The sequence below is a fragment of the Sceloporus occidentalis genome, unplaced genomic scaffold, assembly GCF_023333645.1.
Source record: "Sceloporus occidentalis isolate IW3139 unplaced genomic scaffold, rSceOcc1.0.p SCAF_2, whole genome shotgun sequence".
Classification (NCBI taxonomy): Eukaryota; Metazoa; Chordata; class Lepidosauria; order Squamata; family Phrynosomatidae; genus Sceloporus; species Sceloporus occidentalis.
The window spans coordinates 155294967-155320194 of NW_028316982.1; the positions used below are offsets into that span (position 1 = coordinate 155294967).

General features: G+C 39.1%; 1 protein-coding gene and 1 long non-coding RNA gene across 4 annotated transcripts in view; one reads left to right on the forward strand and one right to left on the reverse strand.

Moving 5' to 3' along the window:
• The window catches only part of LOC149319162 (NEDD4 family-interacting protein 2-like), a 57071-nt gene that overhangs the window by 3723 nt on the left and 28120 nt on the right, over window positions 1–25228 (reverse strand). For 2 of the 3 annotated variants that reach the window (XM_089511180.1, XM_089511183.1), the window contains 4 exons: window positions 21943–22067; window positions 19677–19743; window positions 17394–17499; window positions 12555–14794 (listed from right to left, as the gene is read on the reverse strand). In XM_089511180.1, the coding sequence (XP_089367306.1) occupies window positions 17396–17499; window positions 19677–19743; window positions 21943–22067 (296 nt within the window). In that variant the 3' untranslated portion in view covers window positions 12555–14794; window positions 17394–17395. Of the gene's footprint in view, window positions 1–12554; window positions 14795–17393; window positions 17500–19676; window positions 19744–21942; window positions 22068–25228 lie in introns of those variants that run through there. The other variant, XM_089511181.1, reaches the window with a different exon arrangement.
• Window positions 3162–21275, forward strand: LOC149319163 (uncharacterized). Its single transcript, XR_016280155.1, has 3 exons — window positions 3162–3205; window positions 10334–10367; window positions 21182–21275. It is a non-coding gene; the product is annotated as an uncharacterized LOC149319163 (long non-coding RNA).

A 25228-nucleotide genomic window follows, 5' to 3' on the forward strand; every position in this document is an offset into this window, starting at 1 on the left:
AATATAGCTATTGCAAGTTCTGAATCACCACACTAGCTTTCAGCTCTTGCTTTTTACTGACACTATGTTATCCTTGAAGACAATAAGAGATTGTTCCTAATACATGCAAAAGGGTTTTGTTCTGGCAGGTAGAGGTTTCCATTCAGCCAGCTTAAAATAGCAGGTTAAAGAGAGGCTTGACTTGTTGAAACCAGGCTGTCAGAGAACTTGATAACAGCAATGATTCACTACTGGCTCTAGCTGTTTTGTAGATGTATTGAAAACAGAAAACAGACATTTAGTGGAAAGCAAGGGGAGGGGAGGATGTTCAAAATTCCTGCAAAATGTCTAATGTAACAATGGAGTTTTAAAGCAAATTCAAAAGGGCTTATAAAGGACTCCCAGCATGGCTGTTGTTTTGTAATTGTCTGATTCCAAAATTTTTCTTAGATCTGAATCAAGTGAATGTTACTATTATCTTGCCCAGGGGACAGGGTGCACAGGAACCTCTATGGAGTATTTAACACAATATTAAGTTCAGCTTCAGTGTCATGCGGATGTAAGAGGACTGAACATCAGAAGGACTATGGCCAGAACCCTTGTGCAGTTCCTTCCAAGTCCTGCCAACTGACCTCATTCTTGACCTGTAAAATCGTTTCCATTCCTATCCTCTGCCAAATTATGCAGTGGTTTTGTGATGCACACAAATAAATGATCAAACTCTTCAGCACATCCGCTCCAACCAGTTTGAAGCAAAAGCTCCAGGCGATGCAAACTTTGGCAAGGCCAACTTATTGGTATTTGGGGGAAGAACATTCTCATTTTATTCTTTCTTCAGAGTTTGCAAGTTACCTGCCCAAGTCACCTTACAATATAAGAATTGTATGCATAAGGCTGTAAGGAGTTTGCAAAAATACATAACATTTTACTGTCCACATCTACAAAAACATTGAATATTTCAGGCTTTAGGAATTACAACTAGCAAGCAAGATATTCCTTGCAGCTTGTATTTATTTAGAAGGGGTGGAAAAACATTTTTTATTTAGTGCTTTTCTTATGCTCTGCAATTATTGAAGGAATCCTTCCTATAACTTGGACTGGAGGCCAACATCACTGTCACCTTACCAAAGATGAGGTTAAGTGAAATTAATTTCTTTAAGCAGCGTTAAATTTTCAGATGCAAAGCACTTTGGGTGTGGGGAGGCCACATGCACATGACAAATTGGTGGTTCTGGGCTGGTGGAGTATCTGACCGAGATTTGTGTATTCATATATCATTTAACAGAACCTCTACTAGCACAGCTCATTTTTAAAAAGGCTTTTTATGTCTAACCAGCCATTCCCTTTTATCCTCAACTTCTGTCTAGCTGAACAATTTTTAGAAGCATTCGAGGGATGGTGAAGGCGGGCTAGAGAAACACAGATTTTCATTGCCAATTTGCTGCAGCGTGTCTGCAGTAAACAATGCATTAAAGCCTGAACTGGAAAAAAAAATATGATTATCCTCTAGCTGTAGCTGTGTGTGCCTGCCTATAATAGGCAAAGTAACCAGCAGGTGCCTCCATAATCTTTTATGAGCATGTGTGAACAGTCCTGCCAACAAGATTGCGCTCTCTCTCTCTCTCTCTCTCTCTCACACACACACTCTCTCTCTCTCTCTCACACACACACACACACTCTCTCTCTCTCTCTCTCTCTCACACACACACACACACACACACCTACCTACCTACCTACCTACCTATAGAGGCCATTCCAATAACATATCTCACTTGAATGTTGAATGCAGTGTATTACCATCTGAAGGACTGTATTCTCCCCCTAAGGCTGCATCTGCACTGCAGAAATAATCCAGTTTGACACCACTTTAACTGCCATGGCACAATGCTATGGAATTCTAGGACTTACCGTTTTTTGAGACATTTAGTCTTCTTTGTCAGAGAGCTGTTGCCACAAGAAACTACAAGTCTCAGAACTCCACCGCAATGAGCCATGGCTGTTAAAATGGATTATTTCTGCAGTGCAGATGCAGCCTAAGAGCCAATGGCTTTTGCCAACAGCTTTGAGATCTTCAGGGATGGACCTTCTCTGCTGTTCCCAAGCTCTGGAACCCTCTTCCTAGGGAAGCTTGCTGTCTGATTCCCTCCCTGTTGTCCTCTCATTAGCATGTAAAGACATCTTTTTTAAAATTATTCCAACAGTCCTTTAGGATCAGGCTGTTGGTTAGGAAAGAGCTTTTAACAGTCTCATGTTGTATTTTTGTTTTTGTTTTTTTATGGATATATTTTAAATTGTTTTTATTTATAGAGTTTAATTACATTTTAATCATAACTTTTTACATGTTTTTCCCTTTATGCATTTTTATCGATATCTGTTTTAATTTTTATAAGTAGTCTTGAGTCCCAGTTCTAGGGGAAAGATGGAATATGAATTGCCCCTTCAAATCAGGAAGATTGGAAGGGTATGGAAATTTGATGGCTATTTCTGCTTTTCAGTTCAAACAATATTGGTATGGTCATCATTCATGTGGCGTAGTGGATAGAATGTTGGACAGACTGTGTAGACTTGGGTTGAGATCCCTCACCAGTTGTATAACATACTAAGCAGTGGCTTTGTCAGAGATCACAAGGTAAGTACATAGTCTGCATGTTCAATCCAATTTCATATTATATACAAATAACAGCTGAGTTGTTTGCACTTAAATTTTAAATGCTCTGTTTAAATAACATTTTAAAAAGTAGTTACTAGAACATTTAAGGCCTCGATCCAATTGCTGGTTCCAACCAGCGTAAACCAATGGAATCAGTGCAACTGACATAAATCTCAACATCATTTAGCAATTGATTTTGAGTGTTTGCTCTAGCTGAGTTTAACAAATGGGTATAGGCTTTACAGCAAGAATGAAAATCACATGGCCCTCCAGATGCTATTGGACTGATGCTCCCAGTGTTGCTCACCATTGCCTATGCTGTCTATGGGTGCAATCCTACAGCATCTGGAGGGTCCCATGATTCCCATCCCTGCTTTCAAGTTTAAATGCATTTAAACTGGTCTGGCATCTGATCACTGAGCAGAGGTAAGCATAGTTTTATGTACTTAGTTCTGAAGAGAGTGCACCCTCCTGTGACCAACATTAGGATTGCTATGTCTCTACAGAAACTTATTTTCATCTGTGACCCAACTGATCATGTGGCCTTCAGGAAAATATGGATGGAAATGGCTGAAGGTACAGTCAAGAACTGTATGCAATCTTTGAAAGCAGGTTGTACTGACCTCACCTAGCTCTACACAGGATTGTGTTGCAGATTTCTTTTTGAAAGAGAGATTATTCCTCCTCCACCCCAGCTGACTAAATGTGTCTCAGTGTTGTAGAGCATCTCAGAAATGGCCCAACTAAGTAAACAGGATGTACAGTGGGGGTTCACTGCTCTTTCCCTCTCCCCAGTTCTTTCAAAGGAAGGTAGGTTTGATTTTTTTCTCACTTGTTTTATGTATAATAGAAGCACAGGAAGAGCAAAAGTAAAAGAAAACTTTCCTTTCCTTGACATAACTGAAAAATGATATAGTAGTTTCTCTCGGACAGAGGGGTATTTTCTCATAGATCAGTGGAGATTTCTTGTTTCTCCTTTCTTATCTACACAATCCAAAAAACATGCCATAACTGCATCTTTGTCCTTCGTCTGATCCTTCCACAAGTCCCCCACAGCATTTTATCCAGTCTCAACCAGAGAGAAACTAGGCTATAGCAGACTGTTTTTCTGTAGAGCTTTGTCAGTGCACTTCCTTGCAAAAGAAAGTGAGGAAATTGAACTGACAAGACTTTGCTTTAAAGAAATGTTTGTTTTAAAGGCAGACAGTGCATTTCATTACCGCAGGGGAGAGTCCACAGCCCAAATTCGGAAAGGGAGCTAATGAAATTGCTGGACATTTGAAGGAAAGGGCTTCTTTCTTGTACTAATGATTTTCTTCTTTCAAATTAGCTATGTAAATAATCACACATGTATGAGTACTGGGCATCAAAACAATGATGCAGCATCAAAACCAGACTGGAAATTTCATGGTTCATGGACAACACAGGCCTACCAAGACTTCTGATGTGGCTCCCAGGGACCCTAGACTACACCAACCCCTTTTGGACTTCTGTGCCAAATTGTTAAGTCTAAAAATTGCACCCTTAGAAGCCTGTGAGGACTGTGGTTAACCAATTAAAGGCTACTGGGGAGGAAGCTAGGTCTACTTTAAGGTAAAGGTAAACATTTCCCCTTTAACAAGGTTGTTAAGTCGTGACCAACTGTAGGGGGTGATCCTAATCTCTATTACTAAGCTGAAGTGCCAGAATTGTCAAAGATAACTCTGTTATCATGTGGCCATCGCGACAGCACAGAATGCTGTTACCTTGTATCTACTTGCACTTTTACGTGCTTTCAAACTGCTAGGTTGACAGAAGCTGGGACTAGTGATGGGAACGTACTCTGTCACATGGCATTTGGGTCTCAAACTGATGACCTGTCAACCTTGTGATCGTCAGTCAGCTTCTTAACCGCTAAGCCACCGTGCCCCTGGGTCTACTTTAGCCCAAGTCAGTTTTGGTTTTGGAATGAAAGATGGATAGTGAACTACTCTACTGCGGGCTGTGTGCCAAAATGGGGTTGGTATGGCTTCTAGATCTTTAGCAACTGCTCAATCTGCCATTTAACTTCAAGAGATGCTTTTCTCCTTGCCTGATGATCTGTCATAAAAGCCTTGCATGGGGTGAAGGATTCAGGATTCTCAGGAATCCTCAGTTCATGCAAGGTACCAACTAGCCTGCTTTGTGCATACCATACAGTACAAAGGATCAGGAAAGGTGGATGTGTCTTTGAAGAAAGATTGCATGCCACTATTGAGCTTCTGGAGATCAAACTGTTTTTATCATTTATTAAGTTATTTATTTTTTATTGTTACTGTTCTGTTTATGAGCTTCCAAGTCACTTCCAACTTATGGTGACCCTGAGGCAAATCTATCATGGGGGTTTCTTGGCGATATTTATTCAGAGAAAGCTTGCCATTGCCTTCTTCCTCTTAAAGTAAGATGTGGTGACTATTCAAAGGTGACCCATGGGTTTCCATGGCTGAGCAGAGATTCAAAGCCTGGTTTAAAATATGAATTGAAACCTTGATCTAAAATGGCTCAATTTAAAGCCATTTTAAATGTAAAAAAGAACTTTTACAGTCAAAAAACATATTAAACTGTTTAAGATACTAAAACAAGATCAAACAGTTAAAAAATATGTACAGTGGGCCCTTGTTATCCACTGGCATTTGGTTCCAGGATCCCCCATGGATAACACAATCCATGGATGCTGAAGTCCCATTAAATACAATAGCATAGTAAAATGGTGACCCTTATATAAAATTGAAAATCAAGGTTTGCTATTTGGAATTTATAATTTTTTGGAATATTTTCAAGCTGTGAATGGTTGAATCTGTGGATAAAAAAATCCATGGGTAAGGAGGGCTGACTGTACTTGTACAAATTGGATGTTGTGCTACGTACATGGTTTAAAATACAAGCATATGGTTAATGAAAAACAATTTCCCACCAGAGCAGAGATAGGAAAGGAAGAGGTAATGTCCCTTCACTATGATCCTAGTGAAAAATCATCCTTTGTTTTGGGCAGCAATACCAATTTTACTGCTTGAGAAAAGAAACCTTTGGGGTGTGTGATATTTAAGTAGAATTTGTAATGTTACTTTTAAAATATAATTCATTAAATTATTAATTTGAGTGTCCCCAACCGATAATTCATTGTTGTTAATCCTGTTAGAACATTTTTGCAACACTACATGATTCATGAGTTTTTGAAGCCATAGGGGTAATGGGACGGCCTATGTTTGGCTGGCTTTGGTGCCGCCTAGGGGCACAATTTGTTGTTGGAGCCCTCAGAATGCTCCTTTTGCATAATTTTAAGAATTTGTTGCCAGAGCAACAAGACATAACTATGAGAAGCCACCAAAATGCTACTTTGAGCTGCGGTGCATCTCTGCCACCTGTAAAAAAGGATAGTTGGAACACTGCCACATTAGGGCAGGTTCATGTCCCTAGTCCCTGTATGACTCAGTATTAAAGTCACTTGGGCCATACAGTGTTTTTTAAAACTCTCTCCTCCCCTTTCTCTGTCTCTCTAAGGCTGGAAAGATGCATGCTAGGAAAGCTGGTTGTTCACCTTTCATCCCGATGAACCTCAGTCTCTTCTTCCTTGTTCTTATTTCTGTATCGCTCAACAGTCTGAGCCTGTTCAGTGGTTTAGTGGTACAAGGGTAGACCCTCACTATGACAATCTCTGTAGCAGAAGCTAGCAACTGTGGGAGGCTATAGAGCCACATTCTCCTATGAGACCTTGGGGGGGCCATACAATTCCCACTGCACTCCTCCCATTGCATGCACGCATGCATATATATATATATATATATATATGGTTTTTAAAAAGGCATTTTGTGAGTCTCTGGGGTAATACAGACTGGCACTTTGTGCCAACCTGTGGGTGGAGTCAAGGCATAATGTCCACATGCTCGATACCATGACCCCGCCCCCATGGCACCATTTTGGCATGTGCCATTCACATGGTGTGCCATGATGATGCCACTGTGGACAGCGTGGAATGGCTGTCATCCCTTCCTGGATGTTGAAAAGAAGCTGCTTTTTGTAGCTTCACTTTGTATCCTCTGGAGGCTGTGGCATGGGGTTGCCACGGCCCCAATCTGGGGTGAAAAGGGGTGGCTGCATGCTACCTGTCTGTATAACCCATAAATGGCCCAGGGGGCCCAAAACATGGCAGAAAAGCCTTTCATGGTCTCTAGAAGGCATTTCACAGCGTTTTGAAAAATACAAATAAATATTTTTGACCTCTTGGAGGCCCTTAGGGCTACAGAATTGGCCCTGTGGGCTACATGCAGCGCACAGACAAGATGTTGCCCACCCCTGCTGTGTAGCAACACCTCCGCGGACAGCCAAAAAATGCAGATGCTGAGAGGAAATATGGAAAACCATATATGTAGTGCAGTTTTAAGTACACCAGAAGCATACTAGAGCACTACAGGTTGTCTCTCTCTTATTTGGTATTCTAAAATCCGAGTGGCTGAGATAATTATACTTTTACTTTCTGATGTTTCAGTGCACACAAACTTTGTTTCATGAACAAAACTATTACAAATATGTATAAAATTATCTTCAGGATATGTGTATAAGGTATATATTACATTTGGCTCCCATCTCCAAGACATCTCATTAAGTATATGCATATTTTCCAAAATCCAATAAATAAATAAATCCAGAACACTTCTGGTAAGAGAAATTCAACCTGTATTGCATTTTAACATTTAAAAAAAAAAAAAAATTAAAACCAAACACTACCAACACATTTCTAACACATTTGCTACAAGCTCTGGTTTTAAAGAGGAGCATAGTGCATAGTTAAAGAGGAGAGTAATTTTAAAGAGGAACATAGTTAAAGACCCCTTCTCCATGCACCATAATTGCAATCAATCCCTTAGAGATGCTATTTTAAGAACAAGAATATACATGATATGTTACACATTACACATGATTGCCATACATTAAAGGCAATCATGTGTTTACTGTGTAAACTGAGCTCACTGGAGGAACCTTTGCTACATTTTTAGGAAAGCTCACTGTTCCCCAGAATGGTGGCCAAATGTTTGTTAAAAATACAGATAGAGATGGCATGGGAAGGGGAGCAGAATGGAAGATTTCATCATTCAGATGTCGTCATTCATTGGCTGCCCATGACATGGCATGCACTCAGCCACATGGCACTTGGAAGTAATTCATATAACTGAAGCAACAGGTCAAGTTGTAGGATAGAAATCTTCATTTTCCTAGTACCGGTGTATTTTTTTAAAACTATTTTATATCCGTGCACTTTTTTGAACAGCCATTCACATGAGAAACACTTCCCTGAGGAAGGACATTTAAGTTCCTACACTAACTCAACAATCAGACTATATAGTTTCAAGGCTCAAAATAAAAGTAATAGTACAGAAGATACTATGGTATGGAAGATAGGAACCAGCCTTCATACAGCTTCTAGGCAACACTTAAAAGTTCAAAATTTAGGAATAGTTGTGCTGACTTTTCCTCCTGCTTTTACCCAACACAATCCAACCAGAAACTGTTCCATTTGCCCAGGTCTCATCTACAGCTGTGAAGTAAAAAAGGTGGCTGTTCCTTGAAACAATTACATTTGCACTCATATGCCCCACTATTTATACAAAATTGTTAAATCCAGGTTAGGAGATTATTTTAAAAGTGAAATCCAAAAGACTGAATGTTTCTTTTCTTTCTCTCCCCCTACCCGTCCCCTTTCGCCTGATGACAGCTAGGTGAGAAAAGCTGTGGATAGGTGTTGTCAACACTGCATTTCACTGCTGGAGTAGAATAAACTTTATGCCATTTCTGCCTTGGTAACATTCCATTCAGAGGGGAAATAGACGAAGATGAGGTTATAAAAGGGGAAAGCTTTCGACATTCTATCTCCACTCTCATTTGCAATTGCCAATTAGGAAAGCTGTTTTACAAATAGGTCACTCATTAAATGCTTATATAGCTGAATTCAGGAAGGCCTCTTCTCCGTAGAACAACGGAAGAGAGCGAAGTGGTTTATTGAGCCTTCTGGGTGGGCAGAACGGTCAAGCAGAAACCAAAGCTCAATAAACTCATTACCCATCAGTTCCTCATCTGGATACTCAGTAAGGATCTGGCTATTATTTATCCTAGGTAGCTATGGGTGCTGAGTTTTCGTGGTTTGTTTTTTTTTTAAGTTTCCTCGGTACTCAAGGCAAAAGAGAAAGTTGGTTATCAGATTTGAAATTCATTCAGACCCCTGCTTCCATGATCTGAATAGAATAGAAGAATAGACCAAGATGGCAGACAGAAAATAGAATAAATTAATCAAGGTCTCAGTTCTCTTTCAGTTCTGTGAACAAGTTATGGTTTTAAAGATTTAATAGCAAATTAAGAACAGCCTTTGCTAACCCAAATCTAGACCAGCCTTTTCTAACCCAGAACCCTAGAGTAGTGGTAGACTGCAGCTCCCATCATCCCCAACAGGCATAATCAATGACCTCTGGAGGATACCTGGTTAGGAAAAAAGTGTTCTAGATTTAGAAGAGGAACAATGCATCTGGTTACATGATCTCTGGAAAAACATAACAAATAGAGCTGGGGAACTTGGGTGTCTCTTTTGTGGTTGCTGAACTCCAATTCCCACTGGCCCTATTTGGGCTTTTGTTACTGTATGGAACTTGCCATAACTATATGGGTTACGGAATTCCTTCTCATAGATGTCTCAGTTGGCTCCTTCTCTGTTTGTTTGGCTGGCACATACCCTTTAAAAACAAACAAACAAAAGCAGATCTTCAGCTTTTAACTGATGGTGGCAGATGGATCTCTAATGAGGTTTGCTGTATTTTTTAAAATACTGTTTTCAATGTTAACTGTTTTGTTTTAAATTGGACTTTTTGTTTAATGTTTTAAAACATTTCCATTATATTCTGTTTTACCTAAACATTGTTTTAATTTGTATTGCAAACTGCCTTGGGTCCCATATTGGTAGAAAACTATCTCATATCACTGTAGTCCAACACCATCCAGAAGGCCAGTTTCCCAGCCCTAGTATATCTTTCAGCCTGGCATGAGGTCTTTTCTACTCTTGTCTTCCTTTATTGGCCCCTTCTTTCCTAAGACACATCTTTTCTGAGACTTGTTTCTTCTGCCAGGGTTGTCTTAAGATACAGAGAAACCTGGGGCAGAATGTTTATCTGAGCAACCTGATATAATAGGTAGAGAGATTATTTGAAATTCAGGAGATCTATGCTCTAATCCCCATTCAGCCCCAAAGGTTACCAGGCAACTTTGTTCCAGTTATTGACTCTCAACCTAACCCTATCTCATGGAGTTGTTGGAGGAATATCATTTAACCTGCCAGAGGTCCTTTGGGGAGAAAAAAATTAAAAATATAAACAAAACAAGAAAGATATCATATAGTCACTTTGCATCTAGAATGATCCCCCTTCCATTTGGTTAAGGGGCTCAAATTGGTGGGATAATGAAAGAAATTAGTTGGAAACAATGCATCAGTGCCAGCATTGATGTGCCCTCTCCATGTGTGAACTCAACACAGGTGAGGCCTGGGACAATTCCCCAGTGTGCTCCCCTTAAAAGGTCCTCAACTCTGCCAATTTCCTTTGGCCACTATGCCTCTTAATTCATTGCCCATTCTGGTATAAATTAAAATAAATCTCTTTTTTGTTTTATTCTGGTTCCATTGGTTGTCTTGGTTTATTAACGTGACAGATCAACTGTCAGAGGCAACTGGGAGACAGCAAAGGTAAGTGCCACCAATACTGGAAGCCAGACATGTCATAAATTTCATGGCTCTTTCACTTCTGGTTAATGTCTTGTTCCAGAACTATGTGTAGTTCCAGTCCTCGCCAATGGTTCTTTTGGTGCCAAACACTGCCACGTTATTGCTATAGCATAAGCTTTGTTCATGGTAAATGATACAGCAGATGGTACACAGCATAGCAGTATTCCAGCCTTTTAACTGATAGGGTCCAGCATCCCCTCACCACCAATGGCAGAACTAGCACTCCAAACAAATTATTTTTCTTTGGTGTGTGAACAAATTCAAATTCTCATCACTGGACGTATGGGGAGCCCTTGAGCTGAGGTGCACCCATCCCTAAGGCAAGACCAACGCAAAATGGACTCCCAAAGGTTATGCAGTGAAGAAAACTAAGAGAAACAACTCCACAAGTGTGACTCATCTTCCCTCAATAGCTATGAGAATTGTTCAAGCAGGTTAACAACAGAGAAAAAATGGCCCCAGTCTGTTCCCAGACTTCATCTTTTCCAACCTCTAAACTACAAAGCTTGAGTAACTTATCTCATGAGAAAAGAAAGCCTAAATAAATAAATAAAAATGGGAGAGAAGGTTCCTTTGTGCCTCTCCATGTGATATCATAGCACTTATATTCTTTTCCTAAGGGAAAGCATTCCTTTTATCATACTGGAAACATTTGTTCAACAGAAGGCAAGCTTTTATGACCATTTTCCTTGGGAAGAGAAAAGAAATGCTTGGAAACCATGTGGGGACACAGAGCTCCATTTCGACTTTCTTTTCTCACATAATAAGGTTTTAAGTGTTTTATGCCAGCAAACAGCTTTTAATGTTTATGATGCCAAGAGAGTCTATGACCTATGTGTCCCAACTCACTATAGTCAAAATTTAGAAATGGCTCAGCTTTTATTTCTACTACAAAGAGGAAATCAAAGGGTTTTTGTGATAGGTCACCATAAGTCTGCCTTAGGATCCCCATAAGTCGGAAATGACTTGAAGGCAAACAACACGCACACATAAGGAGGAACTGATTGGCAATGAGTGGTCATGAACAACTTCCCACAAAGTGTGGAGAGTTTCAGCCACAGCAGTCAAATTTCATTTTGTCTTGAAACTTTACCTTGGGGGTAGTTCACCTTGGGATAAAGGATTGAAGGGAAAACAGCAGCAAACAATATTTAAGTTGTCACTTGATTCATAGAATCATGGGATCATAGGGTTGGAAGAGACCTCAGGGGCCATCCAGTCCAATCCCTTGCCATGCAGGTAAACACAATTAAAACACCTTTGACAGATAACCATCTGTTTAAAAACCTTCAAGGAAGGGAACTCCATCACTCTCCCACTGTTCAGCAGCTCTTACTGTCAAGAGGTTTTTCTAAGGTATAGGTGGAATATTTTTTTCTTGTAGTTTACATCCTTTGCTCCGTGTCCTACTCTCCAGAGTAGTAGAAAACAAACTTGCTCCATCCTCAATGTGACATCTTTTCAAATATTAAAACAGGGCTATCATATCACAGGCTTTCAGATGTACATGCATAATAGCTTCATGTTACAGAAAAACTTACTTTTTTCAAAGAAAAAAATTTAGCACGCTCATTTTTAAGAGTTAACCCCCCTCCCCACACACACATACAAACAAACAAAAAAATAGATCTTGTAGACTTCACTTTCCAGTGGAAGGATAGCAAATGTATAGTCTGCTCTATTACACAATCATTTTACATGAGGGACAAATATTTTATACAGCTCTGCTGTTTCTATTGTGGAGCCATAGTTTCCTGGCTGTTATATGAGATTTTAAAACTTTGAAATTTGTTAGCTGAAAAGCACTTATTACTATAGTCAGAACAATGTTACTTTACTCCTGCATCACATATAACACTTTTTTGCTGTAGGACAAATAGTTTTTACACATATGTGATTAAAATCAGGAAACTGGCATGGAGGAAAAGAATTTAAAAAAGTGCTCTATAGCAGCCTAGTTTCAAAAGTTGCTTTGATCTGTAACACAGAGACATTCATATATTCACAGATCACCTGTATCACAATTAGTTTGACTTGTAAGTTAATAGTTTTTAAAATGGAATAAAGGGTAAAGTGTTCATATTTTGAGTCGTTTAGCATATTAAAAAATGTGGCCTAAATGTAAAATGCAGAATCTGGGAGCCTTAATTTCAAAACAAAACAATTTATTCACTTGTCTCTCATGAGAACAAACAATGCAGAAGGAAGGAAACGAAGGAAGGAAGGAAAGAAGGGAGGGAGGGAGGGAAAAAATAGAAAAATAGAGACAAATTCAAAAAGGAACGTAAAAACTCATAAGAGAATTAGTTTTCATGAAAAGCAGGAATGGGCATTTGCACTTAAAATCTTGCATGTTTTTTAAAAGTAATCCTGAAATATTAAAGAATATAAACTGTCATCCTTGTGCATACAATAGATACAAAATTGGATACAGCACTAAATAAGACAACATATAATTCCTCTACATGTTAGTATTAAAAATGCAAGAGATTAAATTAAGAAATAAACAGAAGAATACATGTGCATTTCCCACTCCCAAGAGGCAGGGTTAGTGATTGGCAGCAAACTGAGATGAGAGTTGTTGCAGATATTTAAGAGATAACGTCTCCCTCCATGCCACAGTGCAAAGTCCCAGAGATGTTTGGGGAAGCTACACATGTGCTTATTCACACTGCCTCCCCATAAAGCCCTAGATGTATTTTTGTTTTATTAACTGAAAAGGAACATCAGTACTGTTATGTGTGTAACATCAACAGTGTGTTGCTATCAGGGAGAAGAATGAAAATGTGCTTATAACAATTTATCTAACTTCATCTGCATTTCCATTAAAAAAGCATAATGAATAACATCTTAAAGACACTTGAGCTACTCCTTAAATAATAAATGGTTGTGTAAATATCTTCACAGAATGTAATGACAATGAAAATTGATGCTCCAAGCTCAAAATCTAGGCTGCTCATCCACTGTTGCCATGCCATTTCCATTCCTTTCAATTAAAACTGAGTATAACATCCCTAAAAACATCCAGCAGAAAGAAGGCTATGCAGCTGGAATGCCAGGAGAACATACACTCCAGTTACACCTGATGGTGATAGATTGGGTGGCAAAGAAGTCAAGCAGAGGTCCACCTAGTTAAGAAAAGTGCAGGATTGGGCTAGCAACTGTGTATGCTAGGCCTTTTAATGAGATGATGAATGTGAGAATTAACTGAGTATAATGTTCTTCCACCACACCAGGAACTTAGAGGACACTGTTTGTTCAGGCGCACAACTTAATTGATTTGGCTCGTTACAGATTTGTGCCTAACTTTCTTACAAGACTTGTACTAAATCAAACTATCCAGCTGAAAAATCAATAAGCAGATCAAACAGGCAAAATCAAAAAAGTGTTGACTGATAATGTTTTGCCATGATTGGAAAAGAATGGTACTTTGCACACATCTTTTTGCAAGTGTAAAAGCTGATTTCCTTGTTCTTGGAGTGGCTCAATGCCATTTTTCCCCCAAGAAAGAAATTGGAAAAGCCCCAGTAATTCCATTCCTTCCTGAGAATGGAAGCCACTGCAGACTTTCCCACGTAAAGCCATGGTTCCTTTTTGTCTTCTGGTTCTGTATATCACCAGAGCAGTAGTAAACGAGCTGCAGGGCAGCAACAACCAGAATCTTCCCATCACATAAAAATCAGACCATATATTGAGACTGCTAAACTTCAAGCAGCTGCTTATATCAGGCTTCAGAATGGCAGCAATTAAGGCTGATATTGCATATGTTCATGAAAGGGAAAAGCAAATTCACAGTAATGAGACCACTGCGAGAGGTACACTTGAACAACCTTGGTCAGCCTTCAATAAAATGCTTTTTAAACATGCATTTATAGAACTACAAACTATGTGATAAAATATGTTCTATGTGCATAATTGGATGAATGCAATTTACATAGTAACGGAGTCCAAGGGGTTTACTATGAATCATTTGGTACAAGCTGTTTGTACCCAACAAAATATCAGCCCAGTAAGTGAATATAATACTGTGAAAACAAGCTCCCACTTAAAATCTCTCAGATTAAAACATAGATTAGTCAAGTCTGTCTGTATTCAACTGCTTAGCAGACTATATGCATGAACTTTATTCTTTGTAAAGTTCTTGTTAATTAATTAGCACATATGCATATGTGCAAGACAAAAGGCATTGCTTAATATAAATATTGACTAGAATGAACAGAAATGGCACTTTAGCTTAAACCACCCTGTCATTCACACTAAGTGGCAAAAAGATCCTGCTTCAAATTTGTCTTCTGTTTTTAGTAGTCGTCTTTCCCTATGCGCTTGGAAGGTTACAGATTGCTGGAAGTTCACATTGGTACGAGAAAGGAATGTCTGGCCGATGCAGTCTGGGAATAAAGAAAGAGTTAATTTTACTTAAATAAACCTCCATTTACCAAGATAATGATATAATCAAGAAGCTTCTTTAAGATGCATCTTTAATAATTCATTTTCATGTAAAAATAAATGCAATCTCTTAAATTTAGTCTGGGGATTTCAGGACAAAGAGAGTATTTCACCAGCAAAAACAGTCTCAGGCCTGGATAGTACAGTACTAGAAAGGGAGACTTTCAAGTGGCCCGGTACATACCTCTGGGAAAGTCCTGGCTGGCGGAGGCCTGTTTTCCTGCGGAGGGACACCGCAGCAGTCAAACTGCCCGGCGTCCCTCCACCCCCAAAGAGAACCCAGAAAAACTGGGTTCTTTTTGGGTCGCTGGGTGGGCGTCCTGAGTGTGCCAATGGTGCACTTGTGACATAGGTTACATGCAGCAACGTGTATATGCTGCGCGCCATTTACGCCAAGATGGTGGCATCTGTATAGACAGGATACCGCCATACTGTGCTAAGGTTAGGGACCATGCAGTTGGTGCACGGTCCTTATCCCTAGTATCGGCAGCAGCACGGTGCTTCGGGACAGTCTGCCCTGGACCAAGTAATATCAAGTGCTATAGTCCAAGGAAGGCACTGAATAAATCATACCAAATAAATCCTATGTCAGAACTGAACTGAAGATACAAAACAAGTGCAAGGACTCAACTGGGTAGCTTTACAGGCTAAATTTAAGGTGCTTTTAAAGTCTTTAAAGTCTCCTATGACTTCCACTTAAAATATTAATTAAGCAACTTCTCAGCTGAATTTTGGAAAATCAAGCCTTTATTCAAATGCTGCTGCGGCCACCAGCATAAGTGTAACTAGTCCTTGCAGGTGACAGTTTTTTCAGTGGTGGCCCCATGATTATAAACCCACTTCTCTCACTACTACGTGGATCTATTTGGAAAACCCTTTGAGAAGGCCATAAAACCTTCACTGTTAAATTGGGCCTTTAGAATTGTTACTTAGTTTTCCTTACTTAGGGGTGAAGCAGATGGCCAAGAAAGCATAGCCCAAGGCCGCTCCAACCACAAATTGATCAGGTCTGCAGTGCCCACATGTCCCACCCTGAAAGCAGGCTGCCACAGCCTGAACCAAGCTGTGCTGTCAGGAGCTGGATTATCCTGGCTTCTTTTTGCTCCTGTCTAAAGGGCCACAGCATGGCCCCACCGCAACTTCCGGCCATATTGAAGATGTGATTGTATAAACAACGTTCCTCCAATGCAGCTGGAAGCCACTTGTTTTGGCCCATGTCTTTCAGGCCTTTGTTATAATTTATTAATTTTAAAAAGTTTATCCACACAAACAAGCTTTATCCCATATTTCAAATAATTTACACAAATCAATTTTATCTTGCATCTTTTCTATCCCAATAGCGTTTCTATTTAAAAGCTTTCATACAGTTATTCTCAACATTAAAAAAAAAAAAAAACTATGGACAGTGCCTCCACTCCCAGATCACCATTATCCTGTCCAACATGGAAAAGTAGGTATAGCATAACCTGAAGCTTGGGCACAAGCTGGTAACTCAAGCACCACCTTCATACCAGCTCAACCAGGTTAGAAAGGGAAACTGATGAACACAGAATGCCTATTCTGTGTCAGTCTCTCCCCTTCAAAGAGGTGGGAGATTATAATGGTGGGAGTGAGATGGAGGAAGGCAGACGTGGCAAGCGGGAAACATTTGAAAAGTGCGGAAGGAGAGGGAAGGGATGAAAACAGTAAAAGAATGAGGGAGTGGAAGAGCAGGTACAGTGGAAAGGGAAGTGAAAAATGATGGTGGTGTAGTGGGAGGGTGCAATTTACAACAGCAGCAGAAGTTCCATAACATTTGCAATGTTATCAAACCATCTGAAACATTATATAACACTCAAGAGTCATCTGAAAGTTATTTAGAGAGGTACTGAAAAATTTTAAAATTCTCAAAAAATTCTCAAGAGAATATTCACTGGAGAATATTCCCATCTTGCATTACTATCAACTAGAACTAAGAGCCAGCGTGGTGTAGTGGTTTGAGAAATGGACTAGGACTCTGGAGACCAGGGTTTGAATTCAGGGTCAGCCATGTAAACCCACTGGGTGACCTTGGGCAAGTCACACTTTCTCGGGCTCAGAGGAAGGCAATAGCAAACCCTCTCTGAAGAAACGTGCCAAAAAAACCCCTATGATACGTTCACTTTAGGGTTGTCATAAGTCTGAAACGACTTGAAGGTAGACAACAACAAAAGTGCTACAAGAACATCTAATGTACAGTCATGCAAGATGTTTTTGTTTTGAAAGGAACAATATGAAATGGTGGCTCTCCTGGTGATCTGATCAACACTTCCCATCCTAACTCAAAATTGGCCAAGTCCAGCAAGATCTGAAAAACAAAGGGTTTTTCAGCAATGCTAAAGGCAAAGAAGACATATTCTAGACAGAATAAAAAAACCAAACTTCCCTACAAAAGTTATTATCATTACGTCTTGTGTATGGTTGTTATTAAAATTAACAAATCAAATTCAATACATTGTTATTTAATATTTCCATTCAGATATAATTAAAGTTCTCACCTACAGGAGGAACAACACTGCTTACCTCTAGTACAAGAAGAAAAATCTTGTTCTATGAGCAGCTGCCATACTTTCAGACATATTTCTGACTTTCAGGTAATTAACAAAACCTCGGAAAAACAACAGAAGGCCTAAAACCAAAGATAAAATAAGAAACATTAAAAGATGTACATCTGTGGCAACAGAATAATATGGACACAGGTGCAGAATTAAGAAAAAGGGATAAAGAATAATTTGCCATTTTAGAAAAATGGTACAGAAAAATTGGTACAAAATGTAACTAATGATTAATTTCTAAGTGGACAGGCAGAAGCTAAAGTTGCATGACAACTCAAATGAAAGACAATATTTCCTGGATACAATCTTTAGACAACTTTGAATTTTTGATTAATATGTAACTATGGTTTCACTGATCTTTTTCAGGTGTATTTTTCATAGAAATGCTACCATTTAAGGAGCATGAAGTATGAATCAAAACGCACGGGTGTGCATGTTCCAGTCTGCAGTCTTATTTTTTCTTGATGTTTTAGTGTAGACCTTTTCCCTGACTTTTAGTTTTATCCTATTGGCTGTCTGGGCATTTTGGCTTCTGTATGCCTGAGAATGTATTGTCTATTTTTTTATGAACCACTGTTGTATACATTTATTTTATATGTTATTACAAGTTGGCCCTTGACATTCATGGGGGTTATAGCCACAAGACCCTTGCGAAAGACAAAATTCTCAAATAAGATGGTGGTGCAAGAGCAGGGTGTGTGTCCACACCCCCATCTCCCTTCTGAAGCATCAAACAGTTTTAGTAAGCTCTCTAAAGTGCTGGAAAGGCAGGGGGTGGGCATTTGCGGCTCCCTCCTTCCCTTCCAAGGCTTCAGGGAGCTCCAGGGAGTTCTCTGATGCTTTGGAATGGCAGGAAAGGTGAGTTTGCTTTCCCCAAAACCCCTTTCCAAGGCAAGAGAGCTATCTTTTCCCACACAGCTCCCTGTTCTGAAAAAATATGGGGGATTATTTTCCCCAAACCCCTTCCCAAGGCAGAGAGCTGTTTAAGGAATGAGGCAGTTCTCCATCCTGGAAACGGGTGGGATTGGTGCGCGCACTCTTCCTGGTTTCTCCCTCCTGGGCTTTTTCCTCCCCAGGGAAAAAGCCTGGGAAGGATGAAGAGGAGGAGTGCATATGCAGCAGCCTTGACCTCGCGAATAATTGAAACTGTGAGTGTCAAAGCCGCAAATGTTGAGGGACAACTGTATTTCATTTAATTTGCAAACCGCCTTGGGCATCTTTATTTTGGAGAGGCAATACAGATTTTTATAAACAAAGTTATAGTTCAGATAGGCTACAGGATTTGTGGCCTAGGAACAAGATTAGATGCATGAAGCTGGTTAACAGTCTCACACCAAGTCAATTTCACCAGCTGACCCAGGCAAGTGAGCCAAGCTATGGAGACACACTGGGTGCTAAAATACGAAGCCTTCTTTCCCTTCCCCCAAAGCTTGAAGCTTAGCAGACAGCTTTTCAAAAGACAACTGGGAAACAGAAGAACTGTGTTCAGTAGGCATAAAGCCCTTCCCTTGCCTGAGTGCATAATGATTAATGCATGGTGCATTTCTAAGGCAAAAATGGATGCCTCCATGAATCAAATAGAAACTGATAGACACATTGGTATTCAAAATAATTTATAGAGTCTCAGAGTTTTTTTTTTCCAGGCAATCATGGTACAAAATTGCTTATGAAAACTAGGCTCCTTAAATAGGAAAGGAATAAATTTTAACTTTGGGAATGTTTATATTTAGATTGATGGTATAATGTAGCCACATTGAGATCATTTCAAAAATAGAAGGGATTTAATAACAACATTCAGAAAAATTTATCCTCAGCATAGTTTGTTGTAACAGAGATCTAAATCTAGTTTACAAATTAGATTTAGGAAAAAATAACCTACACATTTGCAAATACAAATACAATTTTAAAGACAAATATGGGGCAATATTTTCACAAACATCTTTTAAAAAGCTAAATACTGTTCAAATTTTACACCTTGAAGATTGGTTGTATGTATTTCACTATTAACTCGTAAGTGTCTCTTTTGAAAAGTATTTTATTTGAAAGGTAGCAATATAAAAATTCACTCCATGGTATATGGTTTGCGATAAGTTTTGTTAGCAATACCAATCAACATTTGATGCTTGTTAACATACCTGTGAAAATTCACACATTGGCAAAATACTTATTAAATCAAATTTAGATTTTTCTATTTGTATAAAATTTTATTTATATAAAATTCTAGTTACAAAATTCAAAGTTCAGGACTTACCAAGCACAAGAAATATCCACCAAAGCCAGTATTGTCCATTGAAATACCCAGTAAAGTAATCTGAAAACTAAAACAAACAGGTAAGCTATATTACATATGAAGGATACCTGACAAACCAAATGCATTTTAGTACATACAGGGTCAATGCATGTTGGAAGACGAATATTCTATAAAGCATTAGAATAGAAAATAGGTTTTGAGGTATTTTTCTTTGTGTAGTTTGAAAACCTGTGAAATGAACCATTCTGTGAAAAAGTGTATTAAGCACTGCTCACTAGAACCTATCATTCACTGTTATAAATAGTTCTGCTGGTGTGAAGTTCTGCTGGTATTTCTCCCTCCCCCCTTCCATTGTCTGCCATCCCAAATACATTACAACAGCCTGCTGCTTTTGATATTAACACCAAAAGTTACATTAGTTTAATCTTATCAGATGGGGATGTTTGGCTGACCCCACAAAAGGAAAGCTTTTGACCTTCTGTACACCCCCTACTGATAATCACTGCCAAGTAAACCAGTCCCATAAAGAGCTCCAATTCATTAAACTCTTTTCATTTTCAAACTAGATGCTCCTGCATTCTGTTCCCAGCAGTGAGCTGAACGCAGCTAAATGAACCTTGAAGGGCCAATTCAATCGTTCCTGTTAGTGAGCATGGTAGACAGTTTTGTCTTCTCTGTAATGTGGGAATCTGAACAGGCAGCTGGAGGGTAGGGTGTGATGATTTTGGAGACAGGTATCTAGTCTTGAACAGTCTCCAGACGACATGCTTCGCTGATAAAAAGAGTTGAATCAAATGTCTCCAAGAACTCTGACCAGAGTTTTAGCCTCATATTCCTAATACTATAGAGCCTTCACTACAACTTGGAAAAATAAATTTACTGCAGGTTCATCATTTCTTTCTCTGTTGACATCACAACTGATTCAACTTGTCAATTCTATGTTGTTTTGTGTCACAAAATAATTAGTCAGCCAGCATAAAATTTTGGTTAAGTCAAATTTTAAATAGACAACATAGGGCTCTTAATTTAAAGCATCAGATGGCATGGCATACTTATTTGCCCAGGTTGATACTTTAAAACCATTCATAGGTTAATTATTTAAATATTGTTTTTCACTGTTTTAGTTTATAGTATTTACATAAATGAATGAATAAATTCCAGTAAATGAATAAATTCCAATACCTGCAAATATACAAATAAGCTTCCCTCAGTATTATAGACTATACTATATTTTTAAAACATCTGTAACCTGAATTGCATTACAAGTGCAAACTAGAGTCCCAATTCATTCAATTCATATTGGATCAGCTGTTGAATGGTGAACCTACACTTTTCTAAATCCCACTGATTCAATGGGTGTACTTTAGCTGTAACTAGCATATGTATTTAGGCCAGTGCTTCAATAATGAAAATGCTGTTTACCATTTAAGGAGAGGTGGCTTCTTAGCCTTACAACAACAGTTACAAATTGAACTTACTTTTTAATTTTTTCTGTTTTGTTACAGATGGAGCTACAAGGGTCTAAACTGTAAGAAACAGCTGAACTCTGAACTGAACAGTAAAGATAACTCTAAACTTGGGCAGCAAAATCTCAGTGAAAACAAGAAGTATCAACATTAGTAAAAGAAAGAAACTCTATGCCTAATAAAGGTTGACTGACTGACTGAAGAAAGAAAAATATTTTGTATATTCAATATATAATCTTACACAAAAGCCTTTCTAAAGATTCTTACATAGTCTTTAGAAGTTATTTTGGGTCATAAATATGTGAACACTTTGGCTTTAAACGTTTTAGTCACCAATCTAAAATATGGAAAATATTCCATAATCCATTTCCAGGAGGGAAAAATGCCTTCGGGGGGGGGGGGGGGAGAGAAACAGGAAAAACCAGGGGGAAAATCATTCCCATCTCTTACTTCTTCTGATTTTTTTAAAGGTCTTCTCATATCTAGGTAAATTTTCCCTCATGTACAATTAAAATTTTCTGCAGCCCTTATTTCCCCTCCCTCCATAGACTATGTGGTATGTTGCACAAACAGGGAAAATGAAACAGATGGCACCTTCAGAACTCCACCTTAAGTACACTGGTGGATCTTTGCATTCTGCAATCACTGAACAGGATCTTTGCCAATATCAAAGAATATTTATTTTAGATTTTAATATTTATGTGGAATCTGAAAGAAAACACGACTCTCAGGAATTAGCCTGTCCTATCCTAATGTATGGTTTAAAAAAATCAATTTGTAATTTAAACAGCAATACTTACCCTGACAATAAGTATCCATTTGATCAAGGACAGTCCAAATCCACAGATGGCACCATATCTTCCTGCTATGGTGTTAGTTATACAGAATGATAAACAAAATCCAATCCAGTTGAAAATGAATGCCACTGAAATGAAATAAATATCTCTTGTTAAGAACGTTTTCCAATTTAGCTGAATTCTGATAATGCTTATTAAGTCTGACTTTATCAGTATACTTATTGAAGAGTATTTACTGGTCTTCCAAACTTCAGATTCAGATTTTACACAAGGAACAACAGAAGTGAAACCACTTAGCAAAGGGAATCAAGGAACACAGCAATGCACTAAATGTTTGAGAGAACTGTAATTTTATACATTGTATGAAACAAATGTACAAACCTGCCTTTCAAACTTGCCTTTCATTTGCAAGAGGTCCTACCATTATTTTTATCATTATTTTCATATGTGTAACTCTACTTTTCTAGAACATGCATTTTTAGAAGTATAAATAAATCAATTGTGTCAATTTGATTTATTGGCCTACTACTGTTTTTTTGCCATCATCTGAGTTATACAACTTGTCATCTACCAAACAGAACACACCCTAAAGGCCATGTACAGTAGCCTACTAGCAGTTCAGTAAACCTGGTTTTACCACCTGCTTGTGGCACAGAAAAATGGTGACTATATAGCTGGTATGCTATGTTGGAATTTCTGGGTCACAAGTTATGCTGGCCTAGTTTACATGATGCTAAGAGTAGACACTGACTCTTTATCCTTCTTCAGTCTTCTGTGTCTTTTTGTTTTACAAGCAGTATCCAATAAAAACAAAGACCTCTTTGGCCTTTTGTTAAAGGCCTTTGACATTTGGGACAGGCTTTTGTTGAAGATGGCTCTGACAGGTTGGGTGCTCCTGTTTCTTTTTGATGATGTCTTTCCACTCTATATTTTTAAGTGTGTGTGTGTGTGTGTGTGTGTGTGTGTGTGTGTGTATTTGGGCTTACAATTATCAATTGCCTCAAGTGCCATTTTTGGCAGATAGATGAGATATAAATTTAGCAAATATAGATAAAAATAAATCCACATATATGTATAACCTATCTATAAGTATGTGACTTTTAAAAATCACAAAACCTCTGTACATTGAAAGCCAAATGTATTTCAAGCAATATGCAAATATTGTTAACATATTACCAGCTTAAATGCTGGACCCTAAAAGCTGCAATACAGAAAATTATCACAAGATGGCAGTCATATATCACACACGGATTACAACCCTTTCCATAACAGAAATATGCCAACTACAGAAACAATTTTTTTAAAAAAAGGTCTTTGGCCGTGTTTAGTGCATGTAATGAAAACACAAAAATGAATGTCTGGATTTTGATCTACAATGTCTGTAAATACAAAATGAGACCCTTTTATTCATTACTCTTGAGCAAGACAATTTTGAGGAAATACATTTGGTACTGGTACATGAAACAAAACATTATCTAAAACATCCCATGGAAATGGTTCTACATTTCTGATATTTGTTATTTCATGGTTGTGTCTGATTGTTTCTAATTTATCTGATAAACACATTTTTTTTATTTACGGTATTTATATTCCGCCCTTCAGCCCTAAAGGAGAGCAGTTGCCTTCCAGCTCCAATCTGTCTTGGATGAAACTGATTATCTGGACCCATTTCAAACTGGCTTCAGAGTGGGATTTGGAGTTGAGACTGCCATGGTCGCCTTAGTCGATGATCTCCGTCTGAGCATTGACAGGGGAAGTGTGACCTTGTTGGTGCTTTTGGACATCTTAGCGGCTTTTTATACCATTGACCACGGTATCCTTCTGGAACGCCTGAGAGAGTTGGGTATCGGGGGCACTGCGCTCCAGTGGTTACGTTCCTACCTCTCGGGCAGATTCCAGATGGTGCTGTTGGGGGACACTTGCTCCTCTAAGAGGGAACTTACATCTGGTGTCCCTCAGGGAGCTATCTTGTCCCCCACTTTGTTTAACATTTACATGAAACCGCTGGGAGAGATCATCCGGAGACACGGGGTGTGGTGTTATCAGTATGCTGATGACACCCAAATATGCTTATCTGTCTCTCCGACTGTTGCAGTGACTAAGGATGGAGTCTCTCCTTTGAACGCCTGCCTGGAGTCGGTAATGGGCTGGATGAGGGAAAACAAACTCAGTCTGAATCCAGAGAAAACGGAAGTACTGGTGATAGGTTCCCCAGGCCCGGGGAAGGAAATTTATCCACCTGTCCTGAATGGGGTCACACTTCCCCTGAAGGACAAAGTTCGCAGTTTAGGAGTACTTCTGGACTCGTCTCTGCAGTTGACATCTCAAGTAGATGTGACGGTCAGAAGTGCTTGCTATCAACTTCGGTTGATATGCCAACTGCGACCCTACCTGGGCCAAAGGGACCTTGAAACTGTGGTACACGCTCTGGTAACCTCTCGTCTAGATTTCTGTAATGCACTCTACATGGGGCTACCCTTGTACCAAGCCCGGAAGCTTCAGCTAGTACAAAACATGGCAGCCAGATTGGTCACCGGTGCATCCAGGTTTGACCATATAACACCTATCCTGAAAGATCTCCACTGGCTGCCTATTCGCTTCCGAGCACAATACAAGGTGTTGGTTATTACCTATAAAGCCCTATATGGCTTGGGCCCGAGTTACTTGAGGGACCGCATCTCCCCATATAATCCGCCCCGCACACTCAGGACGTCCGGGATGAACTTGTTGGAAATTCCATCTTCCAAACATGTTTCTACATCCCAGATGGCCTATTCAGTGGCGGCCCCACAAATTTGGAATGGTCTCCCCGAGGAGCTCCGTCTTGTGACCTCCCTGGTAACATTTAAAAAGAGGCTCAAAACCTTCCTCTTCTGTCAAGCCTTCCCCCCTGTAAAATGAAGCTGTGTATTCCCGTTCCCATCGATTCTCTGCCTTACCCTGTTGAATGATTGTGTTCAGATTTTGTATAATTTGTATTAGTGGATTTTATCTATTTTTATCTATTTTTATGAGATGTTTTTAATGGTTTTTATATGGTCTGTAAACCGCTTTGATCTATGGAAAAGCGGTATACAAATAAAATTTATTATTATTATTATATTAAAGGGTTTCAGAGCTGCTTACAATTATTATTTTTAATTAGATACTTCCCTGCCCCCAGGCATACAGTTTAAAAAGACATAACACAAAAGGAGAAGGGAATGATGGTGGGTAAGGGAATGAGGTCCAGCAGTTCTTCTCTTCCTCTGAGTCCTGGACCAAGCAGATGGACTTTAAATTACAGATT